The 25465-nt window shown below is 31.8% G+C and overlaps 1 protein-coding gene across 1 annotated transcript; it reads right to left on the reverse strand.

The window, feature by feature from the left end:
* Window positions 1-216: 216 nt before the first annotated feature.
* Window positions 217-5822, reverse strand: LOC113404607 (pupal cuticle protein-like). The gene is made up of 2 exons (XM_026645537.2): window positions 5604-5822; window positions 217-1293 (listed from the first exon to the last, which is right to left on the reverse strand). The coding sequence occupies exons 1-2, from the start codon at window positions 5613-5615 to the stop codon at window positions 511-513; spliced, it is 795 nt and encodes a 264-aa protein (XP_026501322.2). The 5' UTR covers window positions 5616-5822; the 3' UTR covers window positions 217-510.
* Window positions 5823-25465: the final 19643 nt, after the last annotated feature.

A 25465-nucleotide genomic window follows, 5' to 3' on the forward strand; every position in this document is an offset into this window, starting at 1 on the left:
ATTTCATTGTTATATTTTAAGTGTAGGTGCCTAGATCTCAATTTGTGGCTGAGTGTGTATTGATGTTCTACAATTACATTACATTTTTTTTCCTTTGAAGACAGAAATGCGTGAATGAGTTTTATGCAAAAGTATAATTTATTAGTAAGCTAGAGCTAGACTTTTTGAAAGTCAATTTGAACGTCTAAGGGTGATTTCTGTTTAAGTAAGACAATGTTTCTTTAATAAATCATTTTTTTATTTTTGTTTATTATATTTCGTTTATGCATACATATAATTATTTATTATGTACAAAATGTTCGTATAACAGAAATTTCTTAGGAGAAGTAACAAAAGCTACAGGAAGGAATAGTCTGACGCACTAGCACTTGAAGATATTACTAAACGAAGAGGAGATCGAAGGAGAAAGAGGAACTAAAAGTGTCTCCAGGATGTCACTTACTCGCATTATCTGAGAGCGTGACACCCCAGAGAAGTTTAGTTACCCGGAAAGAATAGAAGGGAAATGAATCACCAGTGCTGCTGGGGGTGAGCGGGAGCAGCGTGGGAAACTTGTGAGTGGGCCGCTAAGTGAGCAGCGCGCGCAGCAGCAACCTCAGGGGTCTCAAGGATACCAGCGCCGTTTTGGGCAAGTCTGATTTGAGCAGGAGGTCCCTGCCAGGAAGGAGCACCGTTCCATTTGTTTTGAGCGGGGGCGTTCCATTGATTTTGAGCGGGAGCGTTCCACTGGTTGTGAGCGGGGGCGTTCCACTGTCCGTTGTTGTTGGGTGCGCTGTTGGCGGCAGAGAGAGCGGCAAGGTGGGCGGCACGAGCCTGTGCTACTTCAGGGGTCTCAGCGACGGGTGCTGGGGCGTGTCCGGCAGCGTTCCATGCGGGAGCAGCGGCGGCAGCGTTCCATTGACCGGAGTTGTCGTTCCATTGACCAGAGTTGTCGTTCCACTGGTGAGCGTCATTTTTCCATTGGCCAGAGTTGTCGTTCCATTGACCAGAGTTATCGTTCCATTGTCCGGAGTTATCGTTCCACTGTTGAGCTTGAGCACCGTTCCATTTTTGTTCACCACCCTGCCAGTACTGTTCGTTGTTCCAGCGGGGATCGTAAGAGCCATCATCTTGAGGGTTGGGGTTGTTTTGGGAGGCTTTTTGAAGGGCGGCGTAGTGAGCTGACCGAGCTTGAGCTACTTCGGGTGTGTCTAAGATGTTGCGGCCATCTTGAGACAGCGCAATGTTGGCTGGAGGGCCGGTCCATCCAGAAGCATGGGCTCCACACGCCAACGCCAAGCAAGCTACAACGATCTGTAAAGGAAATATGACTTGAAAAACCAAAATTTTTATTTTAATTTTTGTGCTGGTATAAAACTTTTCATCGATTATTTTCATATAATATGTGATCTTTATGAGTACCGAATGGTACATTAACATTAAGATCATGACATTAAAATTAACTTTACAAAAAATACGCCGATAAAAAGACCTCGAATTACGCACTTATTATGCAAATTTAGGTCCAAAAATGTCTTGTAAATTGTAATTTTATTTTTCGAATTACATATTATGACCTGGTATATTATTTGACTGATAATGTATTATTACAGCATAAATGTAACCTTCGATAGATATCAATGCTAATGTTTAAATTTAAATAAATTATTAAACACAATATTTCTTATTATTTAAACATTGTTTTACTATTTCAACGAAAATATATATATTAAATTTGTTTATAAAAGTAACCTATACACAATTGTTGTTTAAGGGAGTGATAAGTCAAGAAATATGTTTGTCTATGTCTTATTTCGAATTTCAAATCAATAATTGTTAAAACCGATAAGTAATATTTATAAATAAGGTTGTAATTTTTTAAATAAAGTGTTACTAATGGATAACCCTGAAACATGCATGCCAGCGATTCAGGTGTAAAAAGGTTTATTAACGGCACATTTTTTACATTTCACAATGATCATAAACTAATTGAATTAAATCGAAGTTACTAACGACAAAAAGTTACTAACGATAGTCATACAGCATTACTCAAGTGTTTTCTACATGCCGGTATTTCAGAATAGTTTTTTTTTATTGAATAAATAATGAGAGCCCTTGTATTGTGAGAAATAATATCAATGTTAACGAGTGGGCTGGGTAGTATGTAGTGATAGAGACTACGTGTTTATTCTACGGCACATTCTAAATAAGGATACGAGAACATTATAGGTATGACAAACAAAATATATAATTATTGCTTGAAATGCAATAAAATTTACACGCAATTATTTTTAAATTCAATTTTATACCAGCTCTAAATGGCTTTATTATAAAGCAATTTAATGTTATTTTATTGGAAATATACGACGATCCACGAGCACAAGCAAGAATGAAATCAATACGATGAATAAAATTAAGTCATATGTATGTATGTAGTCACGCAAAAATATAGTATGTGTAGCTAATGATAGCAATAGAAAATATATATTTATCGTGAAAGTTAATATGGTCGAAAATTTAATAGATTTATCATGGAATTCGTGGCGAGCCTATGTTCAGAATCACGTAATGATGTCAGGGCTTGTGGTCATGTCCGATCCGATCAGTTGAGTGAGATAATCAAATGACTAATTTAGACATCACTCACGTCAAATAACTAGAATAATCAAATAATGTTTTGTAATTTCTATTAAAATAATTTAATTATGTTAAGTTTTTCACACGACAAAAGAACAAAGACGATTTAATAAATACATTTTACAAATGTAAGACAAGCACGCGAAGTTACAAAATTGTTGATAAAATCGCACGTGTTTGCATTTCGACCTTCTTTTAGATCTTATGTATTGTGTGGTGAAATTAATTCATTCACAATGATGAATCGTTACCTATATAGTTTACGTAAAAAAAAAATCACTTAAAATGACTCCTAGAGTACTCAGGAAAAGTTAATTTATTCCATTCTGGTCTTGAACAAAAAATATCTCAGTGCGTAAATGATCGCATGCGCGAAACAAAGCAAAGTCAACGCTTTCGTAGATAATTGACAATAAATAAAAGTAAAGCAGTACTAAGTGAATGGCGTCAAGGTCTGAAGGCTGTCCGAAGGTCACGGAGCAGGAAGCCAGCCTTCCGGACCTGCCCACCGCCACATAGTGACTGGTTTCCCTCGCATATCAATATGACATTTTTTTTTATATGTCTCATGACTGTGCTATGTGTTTCTAGAACTTTAGGTCGGACTAGCTAAAAAGCATTTTAAAATTTTATCGAATGGTTATTTGAATATCTTAGTTATGAAAATCGTGAAAATACTAAGTACCATATTTAATTTTAAAGTTCAGATACAGTTTTTATAGAGGTGGGCGTATTATAATTTGATATAATTGGTATATCGATACTGCGAGTTGACGCGTAGGCCTGCCCTTCTAAATTAGCGTGCAATGGAATGCAGACAAAAAGCCAGTGAGCGGCGAGGCGAACGACAATAACAAACAACTTATCCGGTAGTCTCCGGAATATTTTTCCACGGGCCCCGATTCAATAATTCATGATATGAAAATGATAAATTTCATCAGTACCTTAAAACCCTTTCACGTAAATGTTCTTTACAAATAGAATCACATATCAAAATACAAAGAATTTATAATAAAGTGTTTCAATTGTAGCTTATTAGATTTATATGTCGATCGCATTGATTAAAATCGTTATCAACACTAGTAAGTATTTCATGCACGATGCGTGAACATTATGAATAAATTAGACCTCAACCTTATTGCTTCAAGATTAAGATACAGTTGACGTATAAGATATTGCGGCTCGCAACACTGGTCCATTTGACATTGCATGCTTAAATGGATTATGATCAGACCGAACGAGTTAATTGGTGATACCTGTAAGCGTTCACCTTACTATATTTGGGCGTTTTACGTAGTAATTGCGATTGCACATTATCATACGAATTTATATTTTCATTTTGAAAATGCTCTTGAAATCGACGACAATAATAAGATAAATGTGATGACTTATCAAAAAGGTTTATACAACACAAATAACGACGAAAGATTTGTATAGCATTGTATATATTTTATGTACCTTTGTACTTAGTAGTATTATAATTATGCGTCCAAAGTTATAATTTTAAAAACTACATTAATTCATATGTCATTATGAGAACACAGTATCGGTGTTTGAGTCGTCCTCTGAACTTCAGTGAAAATAAGTGAGTTGAGATGTTACCACGAATAATATTATAAAAAGATAATTTAGTTATTACGTGATTAAATAAATAATAAACGTTTTTAAGGGTATTAATATATTTTAACAAAGAATTTACGCTATGCATTTTCTAAGGATTGCATCAATCGATAACTTTCAATGTCATTGAAACGCGCACGCGGAGGGTGGCGTCGGTTCGCGGGAATATTTGTGCTCTGATTCGCTACGCTTGAAACCTTGTAACAAAAAAAATGTTGCTAACTCTATCAATAGTTGAATGTGTATTAAAATTTTGCTGATACATTTTTTGGTTAAATTATTGAGTGATTTTTATCTGAACATATGTGATTGGCAAAATCTAATTTGGCGTGTAACTTTTACAATATTTTTTTGACAAACTTTTTTCTTTTTATATTAAGCAAAGAAAAGTACAGGACAGTACTGTACTCTAGGCTATAATGTAGATGTGGAAAAAAAAAATTAAAAATAAATTGAAATTTAACTATTAACTAAGCATGAGCGTGCTGTATTCATATGAGGAAACAATTACAAGTGGAGCGCGAAGTAAAAAAATATTTCAGTGACAATGACCCGCAAGTCGCGTGCTGCGCGGGCGCACGGGCACTCTCGATAACTTTTTAATTTACGACATAGTCATTACGCTAGTTTACTCGTTATTTAATTTACAAGTTATCGTAATATGTCAATTCTAGAGTTCTGGTGTTAAAGGGTATCATAAATATTATTTAGATTTTATTGTCGATTTTACTTGTTATATTGACCTCCAGTTTTCGGTTTTTTCGTTACAATCGTTTCTCAAGAAAACCGTGAGGTATTTATACAGAAACAAAAGCATGCTCGTATATATTTTGTATACATGTCTAATCTGTCAAGAGTTATCTTGGAAATTAAATGAATTTGAGATGTTTGAGACATTAGAAACGATTCTTTACCAATAGCTTTATAAATCGATCGTAAATTATAATTTAATTTACACTGCATAATGTTAACATTTATTCCGACGCTGTTAACAGAATGATATTGCTCGTTTATCGCTTTGAAAGCTTGTGAAAGAAACAGCTTGTTGTACTGCCATATAATTAGGTTATAGACTTGCTCAGGCAGGGTAGAGCCTAGCTATCCCGCAGCTTTGTATTAGGCGAGGCTGCTTAACAAAGTGCAGCGACTGGTTCGATAAGAGATACGACAATAAATTAAGTTATAACGTTTAAACTACCACCGGCGCGCAGTTAATCATTCGAAATATATCAATATTAGCATAAGTGATGTATACTAGATCATTAGATTGCCATTAATCATTAAAAAATTGTATAAAAAAAATATATAATTTTTTCATAGTAAAATACAGCGTGGAAGAAGAAATTAAAGTAAAAAAGTGTACTTACCATGGATTTCATTTTGAAATAAGAATTAAAGCACAGAAGTGAAAGAAAGAAAGAGTTATATATTATATATTGAGTTTTGTTTTTTAATAGCGCTGCTGAAAGACTAGTGTCTTCCAGGAATCGCTATGTTGAAGTGCAACTTGCGTCTGATTGAAATGAGGGCGGGAGCGTGTTTTTATACTTCGGCGCGTGCGCAGAGGGGGTGGTCGTAGTTCGCGCGTGAAAGTATTGGGACATGCCATTGATAATAGGCGAATATGATAGATACAAATTTCAATGGCAGACTTTTTGGACTTAATACTGCGTGTGGTGTTCAATGTTTTAAATAAACGAGCGCATAATTTTTATGATTTGACATTTGTACGGTGTGATTGTGATTTCATGTTATTCTTAATAATTATTATTAATAAAGTGATAATATAAGATAAAGTAATAATGTTTTTCTTAAACTCTATATTTAATAGAAGAAGTAATCTTATTACGTTCTATTTGACATAATTCGCAATATTTGTCTTTCTAGTTTCACTTGTGAAATAAATACAAATCGTGTTATTAACCGAGATATTAAACTTAAGATTCGATTTGATTGTATAATAGTAATATTAATTAAATTTTATTGTGCATGTGGATTAATAATAAACCTTTTTAATGTAAGTTCGATTGTCAATTTCTTAATAGATCATAACGAAATGTGTCTAACTGACCAGTAATATAAAATACATAGTTTTTTTAATTTTTTATAAGGTTTATAAGTAAAGGTGATTATTTAAATTATTATAAAGAATTTGAAGAATTAAAAAATAAATACATTTGATAATGTTGCTAGCAATTTAAAATTTTATTTATCTTATTTTTTTATGGTATTTATTTTATTGTATTGTAATCCAGATTTCTTAAGTTTCAAATCAATGCGATAATTAGAAATAGGTTATAAGTGACTTCCTAGATTTGTTTTCATTCTCACTAATAAGATCAATTTAAACATGATTATTATACATAATACGTTAATTCACGACATTGATCTTAATATTTCATTGCCAGAATGCCTTTGCGGTCCTAGCGCGGTTAATAGTTACATGTTATTCTAATATATTAATATATTTAAGGTATATATCAAAGTTATTGTGTTTGCATTTATAATAAGCATTCTCAAAGTAAATACTATTATATAATATTAAGTAAACAAATTATTATTGATCAGGATGTCTTATCACTGTAGTTTTATTTCAAACCAAGATTTTTTTTCATAATGTACAACCTGCTCAAGACGTCCTTTAATAATTAAGAATTATAACTTAATTTAACATAGTATTTGTCTTAGTTAGTATTTTTATCGTAACGTCAGTACATCTTAATAATGCTTATAACGTAATTGTTAAACGCTTATCGCTACAACATCGTTGAAGTCTTTACTAAGGAAAATATTAAAACATTTAAATCTTGTAGGTCTAAGGGGTAACAAAGAAAAATCTAATAGAAGTTAATCATTTTCCTTTAATAGATAAGGTTGTGTGTAATGTTTGTGTGTATACTAAGTATTCCTAGACGTACAAAAGGATATCTTCAATATATTTGTGTTTTGGTTTATTATAACTTTATATTTTGTTAAAGTTTAAATTGATTTACTTTACAAAAATTGAACAAAAAAAGGTGCTTTAAAATGAAAAGATATTCTTTAAAAAAAAATCACGTTAAAGATTATATAATGTATATAAATGCATGTGTGAGTGTAGGTTCGTGATTTTAATATATTATAATATATGTTATAAACATATTATTCGTATCATCTAACATTTTTAATGTATTTACTTTAGCGAGGCATAATTCGTAAACACATTCGTTAAGATGTATATCCTATGTTTATTACACATGAAAGCTTCAATCTGAAAACAGCTTTTGTAACATAGAAAGTTAAACATTACTGTATGGTGGTTGAATAATAGGTGGTACCCAGATTGGCTTGCAAATTACTTTATCACCGATGTGTTTAGATTTTTATAAAAAACCATACACCTTTTTTCGTATGACAGACGGACAGACACGTAAGCCACTTATATTGAATTCGTTCTTATTATATTTTGATTTGATATTTAAAAAAAATAAAGTTTAAAGAATTATGACTACGTTTTATTTAAAGCGGCTATTGTAACGAAGGCGAAATGATCTTTGGAAATTGCAACATTGCACTACTTTTAATTGCATTTAAAAAATAGTTTTATTGCTTTTATGACAGAGTATAATATTAACTGGAATTCTTGAGGTTTTGCATAAGTATTTTTAGGAATTCGATACACGATTGCAGAAGTGTCGAATAGAAAAGAAATGCAATATTTAAAAAATATTATTTTCAGACTTTAAAGTTTACATTTTAGAAGTCATTTTTTAATGCTTCTGATAAAGAATAGTTCATTGAAAATGATATCATCGTGCTCAATATTTATTAAACTAAGTTAGGAATCAGTTTTATTTGCTAACTCAAATAACAAAGAAAATAAAAATAAAAACTTATATGAGTTCTAATTGAGCCAATTTAGAGGTCCCATATGAGAGTCAATTCAGATCTCAAGACCTCGCCTTAAAATTAACGAGGTTAAATAAACTATTTCTAAACTGTAGATGTGTTACAAATATAAATAATGTATTAAATAAAAAATGCAATTATTATTTTTTTCTGAAGTAACGGAAGTAATTCGCGTGATATTCAATCGTAACTCTCGTCACTGTTAATATAATAGCCACTTTGAAAATAATATAGTCATGTTTATTGACTTCCTACTTTCTCTATTGCTTATTTTTCATATTTCTCATAAAGTTCATAAAATTGTTGTATAATGTGTAGCGCGATTTTTAAGACATTTTCTGCCTCGCACAACCACTCTGTGGAACCAGCTTTCGCCGACGGTTTTTCCGAACCGATACGACTTGGGAACCTACAAGAAAAGAGCGTACTCTTTCCTGAAAGGCCAACAACGCACCTGCAAGCCCCCCGGTGTTGCAGATGTCTATGGGCGGTGGTAGTCACTTTCCATCAGGTGAGCCTCCAGCTCGTTTGCCACCTATGACATAAAAAAAAAAAAAAATAGTAACAGCCTGTAAAATTTTCCACTGCTGGGCTAAGGCCTCCTCTCCCTCTGAGGAGAAGGTTTGGAGCTTATTTCACCACGCTGCTCCAATGCGGGTTGATATACACGTGACAGAGTTTCATTGAAATTAGACACACGTAGGTTTCCTCATTATTCTTTCCAACATCACGGAGAATGAGATGAATTTAAACACAAATTAAGCACATGAAAATTCAGTGGTGTTGGCCTGGGTTTAAATCCGCAACAAATGGGTTAAGATGCACGCATTCTAAACACTGGGCCATCTCGGCTCCAAAGTGCACCCACTTAATGTTTTTCTAATAAAAAAAGGCCAAGAAAAACATCGTGAGGAAACTTGTATGTGTTAGATGAAAATCCGTAGAATCTAAATGCATCGATCTTTATTGGAACAGCGTGGTAAATAAGCATAAAACCTTCTCGCAAACGCCATGAATCTGCCACATGCATAACCACTAACCAACCATTGAGCAGCGAGATGGTATAAACTCTAAAGAAGTTTAGTTTAGCTTCTACTCAGCACACTGGGACAAATCTTGCACTGTTTACTTGTGACAATTCTTATTAAATAATAATAATGTAATTCTTACGTACCCTCAACGTCATAGCCGACATGGTGGATTTGTTTTGTTGCATCAGAGACTTATTTTAAATATTGTTGTATGACTGTAATATCGAATTAAGACAACCATGTCCTGTAATGATATGTATACAGTTTTGTATTATAAATAAATAAATAAATTAATAATATCATTTTGTATAATTATTAAATCACAGAAATATAAATCATATTAATTAAGTGACACCAAAATAGTCGAATCATTGATGGGACGCTGTAATGTTGTAAAACGGTTCTATCGTGTGATTATTATCCTTATGAAAGCATAATAAAAACACATCACAATAAGCTATTTATTTTATGATTGCGAAACCGGTCAAGTGCGTGCAATACATATTGTCATATTATTTTATAAATAATTGTATTTTCATTTTCACATCAGTATATTTAACTCGATATCGATATTTTCTTTTGAATGAATGAATTATGTATATATATATACAGCCTAAATTTTATATGATAGTAACTTATAATGTTAAAAGATATTAGTCATTCATAACGATCATATCGACTTTACTTGTTGGTAGGGCTTTGTGCAAGCCTGTCTGCGTAGGTACCACCCACTCATCATATATTCTACCGTCAAGCAGTAATACTTAGTATTTTATGTTCCGGCTTGAAGGGTAAGTGAACCAGTGTAGCAGAACATCGTAGTTCATAAGGTTGATACTAAATTACATTATAGTTATGTTAGAAATTGTTTAAAATTTCATACGACGTCTATCTCTATGGGTCCTGGTGAGCATTTAACCTTAGAACCTTAGATAGACGCTAACCGACGCCATAAAAAAAATCCCCAAGCATGGGATCTATTGTTCCTTGGGTCTGTTATTACACTACCTCACTCATATAATATAATTGGATTTAAATATATTTTTTATAAACACAAATATATATAGAGATTTTACTTTTCTTTACTATTTGCATTATCATTAAAACTATATCTTGAATATTGTGTACTTTTTATATGACTATTATAATTATTTACATAACAGCTATAATTTATACGACATTACGTTACGGACAGTTATGAAAGCATTTCATGTGCTATAAAAGGCAATTTAAATAAAAAAATACACATTCTTTGTAATAAATTTATAAGTATACATAACTACAAAATAATTGCTTATAGTACAATATTAATTTAATATTGCAACATATGCAGGCTTGATTTTAGTCTTATTGGGTTGTTGAATGGAAATTCAAAGTACTAAGTCTTCTGATTCGTAACCTTTTGTTTTTTTATATTTCGCCGATTGTGAACGAGTTTTTACAAATAAAAATCTAGAATGATTAGTGTATATAAAAATAATATCTCTTAAGATAAAATACCTATTGTTTAAAAATGGAATATTGTTAAATAAAATTGAAAGTAACTGAGTAAGAGCTGAAGTGGTTAAAACACGTGAATATTAACCGAAAGTTGCGTGGTCAAATCCGAACAAGCTGAGTTTGCATGTGCTTAATTTGTGTATAATGCATTTCGTACTCTGCGATAAAGGAAAACATTGTGAGGACTTTCAACCGACACATGCTTTCGGGTAAAATTCTGCCATAAATGTATCGACCAACTAGCATTGGAGCAGAACATCCCAATTCCGTGCAAAGGATTTCCTTTCTGAGGAGATGGCTTGGTTTCCATCACGCTGCTCAAGTGTGGTTTGATGAAGTATTAAATGAATTTAAAAAAATTGCTGTACATATAAAAATATTCATACACACACATACATAATACACCTACATAAAACATACATAATCAGCCTGTAAATTTCCCACTGCTGGGCTAAGGCCTCCTCTCCCGTTGAGGAGAAGGTATGGAACATATTCCACCACGCTGCTCTAATGCGGGTTGGTGGAATACACATGTGGCAGAATTTCGTTGAAATTAGACACATGCAGGTTTCTTCACGATGTTTTCCTTCACCGCCGAGCACGAGATGAATTATAAACAAATTAAGCACATGTAAATTCAGTGGTGCCTGCCTGGGTTTGAACCCGAAATCATCGGTTAAGATGCACGTGTTCTAACCACTGGGCCATCTCGGCTCTAAAATATTCATCCTTAAGTAATTTTTTACATTGTGTATACATTTTAGAGGTACACTTATTGAATTCCAATGATTTATTAAAGAAATAATCCATTTGGCACAAAAGCTGTGTCATTCTCAATACCGTCATTTATTATGGATTTCAACGGCCATGATTGTTGCGCTGAATTTATTTCCGTCCTTACGTTATGTATCCTCGTATGTTAACGTGTTTCGTGTGAACATAAAATCGAATATTTCGACTTTGAAAATATGATAAAGGTTACAATATAAAAAGTATTATGGATCGATCCTTGAATTGAAAATTTGCTGAGGTGCGGGAGCCGCGTGTCTGTCAACTGTGTCAGAATGCCCCAGGCGGGCTATTATGTTGTTTTTATACCTTGATTATGTATATTTCAAATTTTATTTAATGACTATCTGCGGCTTGCGATTTTATCGCGATAATTCTGTATAAAATAAGCCCATACATATGGTGATTAAACGTAATTTCCATATTGCTCATAATATAAATTTACTAATGAGTTTGTTTCTTTGATACCAGCATCTATCAGCTTCATTTGAAGAACTTTGCCTTTTATTGTATACTTAGCATTGGATTGCCTGTTTATTGAGAAAGATTATAGAGTGAATATCAATCAACAGCTCCAAGGGAGGACGTACTATCTATCGGGTTAAAGCTTGCGATGCGGCTGGTTCTCTGTATATCTTGTCAGATTGTCGTTTTTTTTCCTAATAAAGGGACTGTACGCAAAAATACAAATCGGAAATATTTTTGATATTATTGCTTCCAATCATACAATACAAGCTTTACAATCTTTGACGCGGAATCTTCGGAATATACTCGAAGTTTACCATGATATGTAATCTCAAAGAGTAAATATATATTTTAAAATAAATATTTTTCAAATAAAGCTGTTACTAACTGTTAGAGCATGTTTAATTCAATTATTATAAAATAACTGAATATAAATTTGAAGAAAGCGATGGCTCTACATAAAAAACAGCTACATAAAAGTTATTACGGGACTGATAAAAATTGATATTATTAATGTAATTTAATATGATACATTAGTATTTTGAAATTTTGAATTACGTAATCGTATACAATTAGAGTATTAATTATACTATTGATATTTAAGGAAGTAAAATCTTCCATAAGACCGCCTTGTGCGTCGGCGATCAGAAATTCAACAAGCATTATATATTTTCTAACAATATTACCATTTTTTTTAAATTAGGATAATAACAGTAATGTATTCCTATGTAAACCTTGTTCTAGAAGTGGGTACTAGAATTGCTCAAAAATCAGATTCGTGCCTGCGACATTCAAATCATTGGATTAATATATTGTTGCGCTTTTGAGTCTTTGATTTATTTAATAGTTATCGGTTCGGTATTTCAAATCATGTTATTACTGAAAGATTAGTTTTTATTTTGTGTTCTAGAAAATATTAGATTATGTCTATTATTTCTTCCCTTATCATGCATCTCGTGATTTGTGTATTTTGTCCATAATTTTCCTTCTGATTGATTTGAAGGCGTTCTCAGCGGAGATTAACCAAAAGTGCTGGACATGTTAACGTACGCAAATGTACGGAGTACCAAGGGCACTCTCTATTTTCCAACTCGTTTTATCATAATGGTATAAAAATTGGACACAACTGTTGAAATCAGGCGCCAAGTGCTTTACGTAATTCTGGAGGCATAGGAGCGAACTTCAACTATTAAAGACTCATAGATAAAAAAATATTCTTATTTTCTTGATCCGGTATTCGAATCCAGGATGAACCGTTGAGGTAGGTAACATTGTCTTCATTTTGTATGTCATATAAACTATTCATAAGAATACGAATCAAAAGATTTTTAATTTCATGCTTAAAGGCGTGTCAAATAATCATGCTATACAATTTTACAAGAAAGACACATTTATAAAGCTGTTTTTAAAAGAAAATGCAACTTACTATTAATTAACAATCGAATATGACGGCGCCATGCCGATTTAAATAATTGAGTAATATTAATTATAACCTGTCACCCACGGCCTGGGAGTTGCCAGTTTTTTAAACTTTCAAAAGTGACAGGTCGTTGTATGACGTATCTGTATAACGTATTTATTTAATTACAATAAAAATATAAATTGTACTAGTTTGCCGTCCCGAATCCGTACGGTTAAAATATGACCTTTTTTACTACAGTTAAAATTTTCTAGACAAACTCTTAGCCCTAACTGAACCAATCGCAACCATCCAGCCATCAAAATCAGTCCAGCTGTTTAGGAATTCAGTGACACACACATACATAAGAATTGGATATTTAAAGATACGCAATTGACTGCATAATCTGTGCTAATTTCGCATTTCACATGTAAAATTGTATGTCAGTATATGATGTGAAATTTAGACTTAATAAACGTTGGCACATATAGTCGTATATTTTTTTTTCATGAAGAAAGTTTAATAGTGATCCACTTTATTGTAACTTTATAGTATATAGCGCTGAAGCACTTTATTTTCTATACTGTTTAACCGATCGAAATGTCAATCGGTACACACAGAAACCGGACAAGGTTTAACAGCTTTCCTAGCGCTTTATAATCAACAATGTGATTTGAATACAATCAATATAAACTATTATATTTCACAGAATCTAAATTTGACGTGTTTTATATTCAATAGAAATATTATAATAATTATGTAATCTCGATAAGAATACCTGTCGTGTGAACGTTTGAATGACTTTCTTTTAAGTAACAGCAGAGTTACGGAACGTTCCATATGAATGGCTAAATATGTGCTAGACTAGATTTTTATCTTAATTGACGCAGTTATAAAACATCATAAAAAAACTATTTTTTTTTTATATGTGGCGTGTGTCAATTCGGCCTTATTTTATGCATGTTAAATTAAAAAAAGACCACCCCGAATGGCTTCGTTTCTTTTATTTATATTGTAAACATACATTTTGTACTTATTTTATTGAAAGGACTTCAGTATGAGGTCCACATATATATGTACATTAAGAAATCCCTATGAGAGGCATAAGACTTTAAATTCGAAGATCTTAATTTGTTAGGTAGTTGATCAATATCTTCGATATAATCATAAATCTATGTTAGTTTATAGATTATAGTTTGGCTGTTGATTTCCTCTAGAGGCTAGAGGAAGTCAACAGTCTAGAGGCTAGATTTAAGGCTGCAGGTTTCGAGGTCCTGGTTTCAAACCGAAGGTCGGGCCGAGCTCAGTACCAGCCCGGAATTTGGAAGTGTGTACACGTCCGTGGTCCTGCGCCAGGACTCTTTCCGATCTTATCGGATTTGCTGTTCCATTCGATTATGAGAAATAGAGAATGATCCTGCGTTAATTGGCCTCTCTTGGGATTGGCTGACGTAGCCAGTCAAGACGACATAATCATCACCAGTTTGGGTGCGATCCTATGTAAAGTTAAAAAAATGCGCCACGAAGGGTGGCGCCGGTTAGAAAAATAAGTAATGAATTCCTGTATATTCCACTTTTATTAATAACAAAGTAATTATTAAAATGTATCAATGGATGATATCAACTAACACCAAAAACCAGACGAATTAATGACTACCTTACTTTGCATGCATCTTTAAAGTCAGATAAAATTTGTAAAGTAAGTAGCTTGTAATACATTTTTGTTAACACATCGCGTCCCTCTGAGATCACGCATACTTTTCTCAATTCAAACGTATACTTCCAACGTTAACAACGTGCCTTCCGATTATTTAAATTTATCTTGCTATTTTCACGCATAAATCGTGTTTCACGTCAGTCTCTCACTGAACTTTACCTTTTTATTTGCTTCCTTTGAAATTGTTGGCATTCATTTGTATTCATATATGGAAATATTATTGTTTTGTGTATAAAATATAATCTAAAGTACTTGCCGTCTGTCCTGACTTCATACGAGTGATAACAGACTTATTTTTTTACAGATTCACCTACTATGTCGAATCTAAGTCTGTTTTTTTGACATACAGAAGAATTATCTATATACATATATGTATATAAAAAGAATTCCTATTCCTCTTGGTTACGCTATAATTTAAGAACGACTTTATCGATTTAATTCTTCTTTTTTTTAAGATTTATAATATTTAAATTTTTTTGTTGGTTCTAATGGAGACTGTGAGCCAAACATCAGGACAACACCTGTCAGGCTAATATATGTATATACATTTATTTTTGTTGATGTGAATTTTGTGAAGTACCTTTTATTTAATATTATATTGTTTAATTATGATAATTATTAAAAACATAACTGAGATATTAATATGATTTTGATACGATTTGAATAACTTTTTTTTATTATAATGAATTTACGGTCACAGATTAAATTTTGAAGATATATAATCACAGCCAATATAAACTCACAATAAGCGGTTTAATTAAGGTCTACCAATCTGAAAGTCATCGAGCGGAAACTTGAGCTATGTGAAAAATGTACGCAAGGTCATCAAGAGATAACATATATTTTAATAACTTAAAGTATTTGACTTACCTTGCTTCTAGAATGATCTAATGGATTTTACACAACGGTGAATCACCATAGTGTAAGGATGCTTTCGAAATTGAATAAAGTAACGTTTTAAAATATCCCACCGCTGGGCTTAGGGCTCTTCTTTTAAGGAGATTGTTTGGGTCGTTTCATCCTATACTAATGTTATTTGATGGAAAACGATTAACACAAACATTTCCTGACGATAATACAAATAAACGCATGAATTCCGGATACGACTCTCAATTTCATTCATGTGTTTTTAAAAACTTGTATTTTAAATATTTAGTTAAAATACATACATACAAACAACATGAGTATATTCGAGGCCATTGAATGAAACTATTGATCTTAAATTAAAATTATTAAATTGAATGAATCTCACTTATGTTGTTTGGAGCTCTTTTTCTTCGTAAATATATGTTTATGGCTATATATATAAAGTATAAGTGTTACTTTGACAGTTTATAAATAATTATCTAAAGGCTTATTAACATAATTCTCATTAGATCGTATTTAAATAAACATATCATACAAATATCACGACGAGGAAATTAGATTTTTGGACCAATCTTTGGACCTTTTAAATTTTATATTTCATTTTTAAGATCTTTTTATAAGATAGTCTCTTATATGATAATACAGCTCGACCATGTGAAAGTTTATACATTGACGTATTCTAATTACATGCATAATAACATGTCTTAGTTAGAAAATTGGCTACATTGGCTATGAGCAATGGCACTTTACTGTCTGCCTACTTAATAGAAACAAAAGCTCAGACTCACATACATGATTAGAATTTGAATTTATCTCGTAATTATTCTCTCATTTAAGTTTTATTATATTAAAGATATTGAATATAATCAACGATAATTTTTGATAGACGCTTATAAAAATTAAATTAATAACAGTTAAAACTCATTGAAACAATAATTTCAGCGCAATGAAATGTCATGACACGCTCAGGAAGGAACGAGGAAGTATTAAAGCTTTTTTTTTAAAGCTTTGTTGTCGAGAATGTGTGTCTAAACAAGTAAAAGAAACTTACACATAAATGTCAGGGACACTGTATCGCAGTTCATGTTAAAACATGACGCTGACTATAAAAGGTATGTGAATAAATAAAACATATATTTATAAAGAAAGGAATAAAATTGAGGAAGGTTGATTGTTTTGACATTGCTCAAATTTAATAATTCTGATTATTAAAGATAAATTAAGTTTTTTTTGATTGATTGAAGATTGAGATTGAAAATGCTTGGAGCCAATCCTGTTTGTGAAATCTACCTGAAAATGCATTGTGCATGCATCAGAACGATTAATATAATGTTACATTAGCAGCCTGTAAATTTTCCACTGCTGAACAATGGCCTCCTCTCCCTTTGAGGAGAAGATTTGGAGCATATTCCACCACGCTCCTCTAATGCGGGTTGGTGAAAATAATATAATGTAAGTGAGGTGGGTGGACCATGGAAGGCCACGGTCCTTTGAAGGCGAACTATTGAAAATTCGTAGTTATTGACATGTAAAGACATATTCCTTCTGCTATACACTAAGATGCATCAAAATCAAGGCCACAGGTGCAGCGGCAAGGCGCATGCGCTGCTATTGTGGCTGTGCGACCTCATGCTTCGTAGACTTTGTCGTCGACGTTACAATTGTTAATCGCGCGCACAGAAAAACAAAGGTTTTTAGTTTAATAACGTATTATTATCTCATATTTGTTACTGTAAATTATCGTATAAGGATATGTTTATGGTATTTCAGAAAAATAAAATAGTTTTGCTTCGATATAAGTTAAAATATTGGTAGTATTCTTAGAAAAGTCGTTGGTTCCTTATAAGGCCAATCAAAAATTTTACGGTTGGCCTTGCTAGGGTACATGGGCCTTACAAGGAACTTCTACAAACCATATAACATATGAACAGTTACTTTTTATTTATAAATACGTACCGTTACAGTTAAAACAATGTTTTATATTTAAAATCTTATTAATTTTTTTAAGTCATATTGAATACTCTTTTTCAAAATTATTTTGACAAAACAATTAGAAGAGGATTTATCACAGCGAATCAAACGTTTTGCAAAACTGGGTGTACCGCTTACGCCTAATACTTAATTATTCAGGAAATATATTATATTTATAATAATTTATCAGGAAACAAGCCTTTTTATTTTGTAAGGGGTTTGTTTTTTGGCTCGAAAGCCATCTATTTCAAAAAGAAAACCCCAGCTAATGAACCCAGCTAGAGCTCAAAAAATGAATAAGCCCATTGTAAAACAACATTTTGAAGAAACTCACTTCTTAAAAAAAGTAATTGATAATAATTGTTAGTTTGGCCTTCTTAGGAACATATTGGCCTTACAAAGAACGGACCCATAAGAAGACCCATTTTAGGTAAAAAAAAAAGTTTTAAATTTTATTATAAAACACGTTAGCAAGTTATTTGATGTCAATATAATACTCATTACTACTATTTTTAAATAATTCCCATTAATATATTCTTAGTTGTAGGATGGAGTTCAACTAATGTTCGTTGAGTTTTTTATAGATGCTAAAAACATATTCAGCATTTAATGTTTCGCTTAAATGAAAGAGCTTCCTATGTAATTTTAGTAAAAGCAGATATATAATTGTTACAATTATATTTTTAAGTCAAACGACTGATGTATAATATTGGCCTTGTTTGGAGCCGTGTTCCTTGCAAGGCCATTTGGAAGAGCTTTATAAAACTTAATTTTAATAAAAAGTGATTAAAGCTAGCTTTAAAAAAATTGACTTATATGGTACACAATAAAACAAAGTATTACTTAAAAATTTGATTCCTTCATTTATCAAGTTAATTAACGAATAAAAAGTGTTTACTCGTTAAGGTGGCCTTCCATGGTCCACCCACCTTGGTCCTAATTTCTCTTGAAAGTTAAATAAATGTTTTTTATATATATAATTTAATTATTTATTATATTTAATTATTTTCTTTACGTTAGACATTTATTTGACTTGCCATTACTGAAATGTCTAGACGTCCGATTTTATCGGGCTAGTAATCATTAAAATCTCGTCCGGTAGTAACGAATTAATTTATTTTGTTCGTCGAAATTAATTTTATTTTACAAGTATATAATATATATGATTATATATGAAATAAACTTATTTTAATAATATCGCATTTTTTTTATATCAAAACCATTTGAAGTATTTTTTTTTATTTTAAAGTTCACAGAGTTTTTTTGTTGTCATTCGGCCAGCTCTCGACTATCTTCATTTACTGCATTATTGCACAAAATAGCTCGAAATATGACATTGACAAAAGTCTTAGTCAAACTATAGTACTATGATAATATCTTAATGCGATCTTTTACCCAAACTTGGCTACATATATTCTATTTCTCACCTACATAATTTCAACGATACGAGCGTTGCATAGACCGTGTGAAGGTATTTTTATGGTTTTAAATAAAGGTGCGTTTACATAAACCTGTGCTACAGTATAAGATTATAAGTACGAAATACCGAGTATATTTTAAAAGCATCGTGTTTTATTCCTCCAAATTTTCCCTCTCCCTGAGACACCCTCAAGACGTCAAGTGTCAATAACGCTGTAATACGCTATAAGACGCTGCATTAAAAGCAGTATTGTGACGTCATATCATGACGTATATATTTTCGCTGGCTTAAAGTAGATAGAGACTAAATACCACTAAGAGTTGGAAGGATGCATAAATATATTTTCTTGAAATAGATTAATGAGAGCAATGTTTGAATTTAACAGTATTTCATTTACAGTAAAATCATGTGCGAAATTAAATAAATAAAAATATACAATAAAATTTAATTAATGCAAAAGCATTACCAAAGCAAGTCGATAGTTTTGTATTGTATACGACGTATACTAAAAGCTCGCTTGCCATGTTACAAAGATAATTGTTGTCTGTTATCAACTAAGCTCAAAACTGGTTGAACAGCAAAATTTAATTTTATGCGATTTTATGAGTTAGTATAAAATATTATGTAGCTACTTCTATTGTAGATGTGATTATAACATAACATAAGTTTAACGTTACCTAGCCATTTCTACTAGTCTCTATTTATCTTATATCTATCTATGTACTGTCTATTTATGTCTGTCTATTTGTATTTCTGTGACATTATACTTCCCTCATCCCTCTTACCCAGGTCCTAGGTTACCTTTGTTATAAACTTCATTACACACGGTACAGTGGTTTAAACGTTATGATGTAACAAAGAGACATACAAAGTGACCTTCGTATTAGTAATATTGATCTTGAGTATAAGAAATAATGAGTCTTCCTGGCCTATTTCTGCTAAGATAGCTATTCTCAAGGGAAAATATTGCATTGCACATATGTGTGCGTAAATAAATATATAAATATATCATTTACTTGGTAGTAGGCTTTGTGCAAACAACAATACTTGGTATTGGTTTGTTCTAGTTTGAAGGCTGAATGAGGCACAACGGACAGAACATCTTAGTTCCCAAAATTGCACCAAGTCGCCCATTTACTTCTGTCTACCAACTGATGGATGGAGATGAAAATAGTCCAGGTTCAGGAGCACTGATCTTCGGGTTTATTACTGACCTCGGAATCTGAAGCCATATAAGCTAGAGTCAATCACCTCTCTACGTATATTAAAAAAGTTTAATTTAATTTGATCTATATTAAATGCACAATGTATTTAAGGTACTTCATACGATAAGGATTAATGCTGTTTTGCTTAAAATTGCTTCGTAAGTAAGCCATTATTTCTCGCAAAATGTAAAAGATAAAATATAGTTAATGTAGATTGTCCCTAAGAGACAGACATATACCATCACGGAATTTTTGTAGATCTTTTTAAGGTGTTTAATACTGTACTATATTATTTTGCTCTATTTCGTTGGGTTCAGCCAGCGTTTGCAATATAAGCTCAAAAATGTGTTTATTTACGACATCACAAACCTCTAAAATTATCACTGAATCTCTACTATATTGTGTATGTATTATACATATAAATTTCCTCTTGAATTACTCTATCTATTAAAAAAAACCGCATCAAAATCCGTTGCGTAATTTTATAAACATATGTACACAGAGACAAATAGTGATAAGCGACTTTGTTTTATATTATGTAATGATGGTGGTATAAAACGATATCATAGAAATATTAAAAAATATAATATCACATTTATGCTAATATTATAAATGCAAAAGTAACACTGTCTGTCTGTCTTTTGCTTTGGTCTGAAACAAGCTGGAATCCCATAGGACATAGCTACATGTAAAATGTAACACCTAAACCGCTTAACACCTGACGACCAGCCCCTTAAACGCGAGCGAAGCCGCGGCTCCCAATTACCTTTGTATATTGTACTTTAGAGGAAATTTTACGACAGTGTTCCACCTTTCTTTATATTTTAATACATCAGAGTAAACTCTTCTTCCAGTTTAAAAATAATTTATGATGATATCTCTTGGTATTCGCAAGAATGTATTTCTTATTAAAATATACAACATTATGAGTTCCGATTTAGAAATTGTAGTTGAAACTGAATATGCACCCCAATTTTTTAATGCTATTATTAATTAAGATTTTGTTAAATTTACAGCCTATAAAAGACCCACTGTTGGGCGAATGCCTTTTCTTGCCTGGAGGAGCAGATTTCTTGCTTATGCCATAAAGATGTCCTGCTGAGGGCTTATTAGGTTTGGCTACATACATATGTATGAGGAGAGCTCCACCGAGCTAGGAGTAGAGCAAAGCACGGGTGGCGACGTAAATATGTTATATCGATACGATCCCGCAGCCTCTTCGATCTGTGTTGAGACGGCCATTGCAGTCGTTTTTGTGGGTACGAATCCTACATAATCCGGTACACCGGGGATCTTCATGAATGTTTCCACTGCCACTGCTACTGTTATAAATTTTATATATTTATATGTATATAATATATATGAGAAAATGTTATCTGACCCATGCAGATTAACTCACGCTGCTATCTGTTAACGACAAGCATTAGTTGAACTACACAAACAAACTAGACACAAATAAAAACAGGGTGAAAAAATACCTGAGTTTTGAAGAAACACACACATTTTTAAAATCTTATATTATATATCTTAATATAAACACTTAATTGGATTCTAGAGTTTATAAAAAACAATATTAAAAGCAAAACATCTTCAACACCACAGGCTGAAAACGCAGCTAGCATTCTTGCCACCATTCCATGCGGTCATGATTTGTACAGTAACTATTTATTTATTCTTATGTAAAGAAATAATTATATTTAAATAATATATTAGTACGGTGTGTGAAAACAGCCTAAACGCACTGACGCAGTCAAAATGAATACAGACGGATGACCACATAACTATAATATAAGATATTATTTTATAAATGGCATATAATGTTCTACGTTGGTTTGCGTTGATTGTTTTCGATTGCGTGAGACAAAGTTATTTCTTTAATAATTTTCGTAGCCGCGTATTGGGTTCATATTGGTTTATTATTTTTTCATTACGATTTGTCCTCATTATGAAGGATAAATAAATAAATAAAATGACTATGGCGATACGCGTTAGTCATGTAATTTATAAAATACGCGCTAAAATTAATGGTTTGACATCCTTGAACTTATCCTAAATGTTAAAATGATTTCATCATCGATTTGCATTACATGACAAATTTAACGATAAATAACATTGTTAACTTTGTTTAATTGAAAATTAATTTATATATTACCTTTGGAAAATAAACTATAAATAGAACATTCTTAACCGGTGATACGTTTACATTGAATTCAATACTGTAACAAGACGATTCAAAACTGTTTTTATAAGTTTATTCGAAAAAAGAATATTATATTGATTTTAAATTTTAAAGGTACAACGGATTTATAAACTAAAAACATGCGAATAAGTTTGGGTAAGTTTAGTTATATAATGTTCTTCTAACGTTTCTATTTGATTTAAATTTTTAAATTATCAGTTGTGGTTAGCCTTCTACGCATGCGCTTGCTCGAGTATTTGTACGAGTGTGGGCAAACTCTATTCTGACTGACACAGGCTGTAGAACCTCTCTATGAAAACTGGTAAGATATTGATTAATTACTGAGTTTGTTTTCCGAACCGTTTCTAGTTTTACATTTAATACAATAATGTAAAATGACTTGATGGGATTAATGAAAAATTATTTTGATATTCATTTTGAAAGATTAGGCGCTGGATCATCCGATTTATGTGCTCTCCGAGTTACGCAATTCCGTAAGTGAGGTGTGCTACGGAGAACTTTTTGATAGAAAAATCACAATTAAATTAAATCCGGCTGAAGATTTAAACTCAAATATAGTCTTAGATCAATCAGATTCACCTACCTTCAGTAGTTCATCCAGAAGTAGAGCAGGTAAACGCAAGCGTAAATCAAAGCAATTACATAATAAAAGTTAGTACGTCTCCTTCGAGTTCCAAGGTTGGCAGGTCAGGCCACAGCGGACGGGAAGCATTGCGCCAATGAATGCCACAAAAAGAAGCCTGCCTCTGATCTCATTTAAGGTTGGTCGCATACATACCGTTTTGGCTCGTTCCATTTATTTCAATTATTCATTTTTAAACGTATTTTCTTCACTATTGATTTATTATCAAGTAACAGATGTTTTCCGAATATAGAAAGATTAATGCGTATAAGCAGACGTCTACTTTTATATTTTTGAAATTTGATTTATGAAAAAATGCTTTTAAAAATAACCCAATGCAGGATATGTAGACTTATAGAGTCAAACTTTTTTAAGATACGGCGATTATAAAACTTAAAATGATTATAGAGGTATCATATTATGTTGTACTGGCTACCCTTCCCGTCTTCGCACGGTTTAAATAAGGGTCTACATAAATAGATTATATCGTGATAAATTGGTTTACGAGTCTCACTCCATTAAAGCTCAAGGAATGATTATTTTTGACATCTGCAATAATTATATCATCATATTTCACTAAATTAAAACAAAACCTCAACCTACATCATACTTCATGAGAAATTCTGTCCATTGGTGTAAAACAAATGAAAATTAGCTAGTTAGCTGCGTGGTAGGAGACTTTTGTTTATTAATAACAAATATTTTATTAATAACCAAAAAATAATCATTAAATTTAAAAATAAGAAGTTATATATGAAATGATTTTCGTTCAAACAAAATTCTTTGTCTTGGGAATTTGTGATTTAATGATTATTAAATTAATAACTTAGCTGCTGTTTATATTTCGCAATACGATATTGTTTTTGTAAATGTTTTTGATAATTGCCGAATGATATGTGCTATAACAGCAAACTATGTGATAAAATAACAGATTGTAGTGAGCCCGCGGAACCCACAAGTCTAGTTATTACGTGACCGGTCGCAAGGGCGACATGTCAGCTATCACGTAACTTTTACAGCGTTACATTTTTTGCAACAATATGCAAATCCTACAGAAAGTTACACAATAACACTTACAAAATCTAAACCTTTAGTGAGTTTATTAAATTAAAAATTCATAAAGAGAAAAATTGTTTTGTTTCGGGTAGTTTAAAAAAAAATTAAGTCATAAGATTCATGAAAGAAAAAATACGATGCAGTAGTTAATACATAGGTATCATTTTGTAAAAAAAAAAATTCTAAATATATTTTTTTCGATATACCTATTTACGAAAACACAAAGTGATCGTTTTCTCGCCCGAATATTTGCGGCAAGATAACTTTCAGTATCAACTTTTACTTTATTCGTAGGTAATTAGCTTTAAATCAACTTATTAAAACTTGAACTTGATTGTTCGTAAAGAACTGGAATGCCATTCGCCTTCTAAAAGAGTCAAGTGTGAAAGGCGCGTGTCGCTAGGCACGAAGCGGCTCGTATATACGTAAATGATGATAATAGTACAGCATAGAAGAATAATAAAGAGAAATAATAGTTCAAATTATAACATATGCAAGTCGTTTATCTACGTTAAGAAATTAATTTAATTTATTATCCAATTTGTAGGCCTGGAAATGGAGTCTAAGATTGTTATATTTTGCGTCTAAGTTTACCTTCAAATAATCTTTGTCCCTATTATACCGAAGCAAGTTGGATTGTTTGGAACATGAAACGTATCAAAACCCGATTGTTTGGTAAAATTTATTACAAACAAACTATATATACTCATATTAAAAATACGAAAGTAATTCAATTTGTCTGTTTGTTTATTTGTTGCTCTTTCACGTACGAACCACTGAATCGAATTAGATGAAATATGGTGCGAAACTACTTGAACTCCAAGGGAGGAAATAGACTTTTTAACCCTAACTATTGACCAATCCCTAAAACGCGAGCAAAGCCGCGATCGACAGCTAGTTATGCCTAAATTACGGCAAATTAAATTAACATTTGATTACGATTATACTTTCGTTTATGTTTTTTTAAATGTATGTTCTCATAATTTATATAATAAGCTCGTTTTTTAATTAAGCCTTAAAAGTAAAATACCTTCGAGAATGTTCCTACAGTACATTTATTAATAAAATTTAAAAATAAATTATTGTAAAATTCTTGAAA

Source organism: Vanessa tameamea, chromosome 21, assembly GCF_037043105.1.
Source record: "Vanessa tameamea isolate UH-Manoa-2023 chromosome 21, ilVanTame1 primary haplotype, whole genome shotgun sequence".
Lineage (NCBI taxonomy): Eukaryota > Metazoa > Arthropoda > Insecta > Lepidoptera > Nymphalidae > Vanessa > Vanessa tameamea.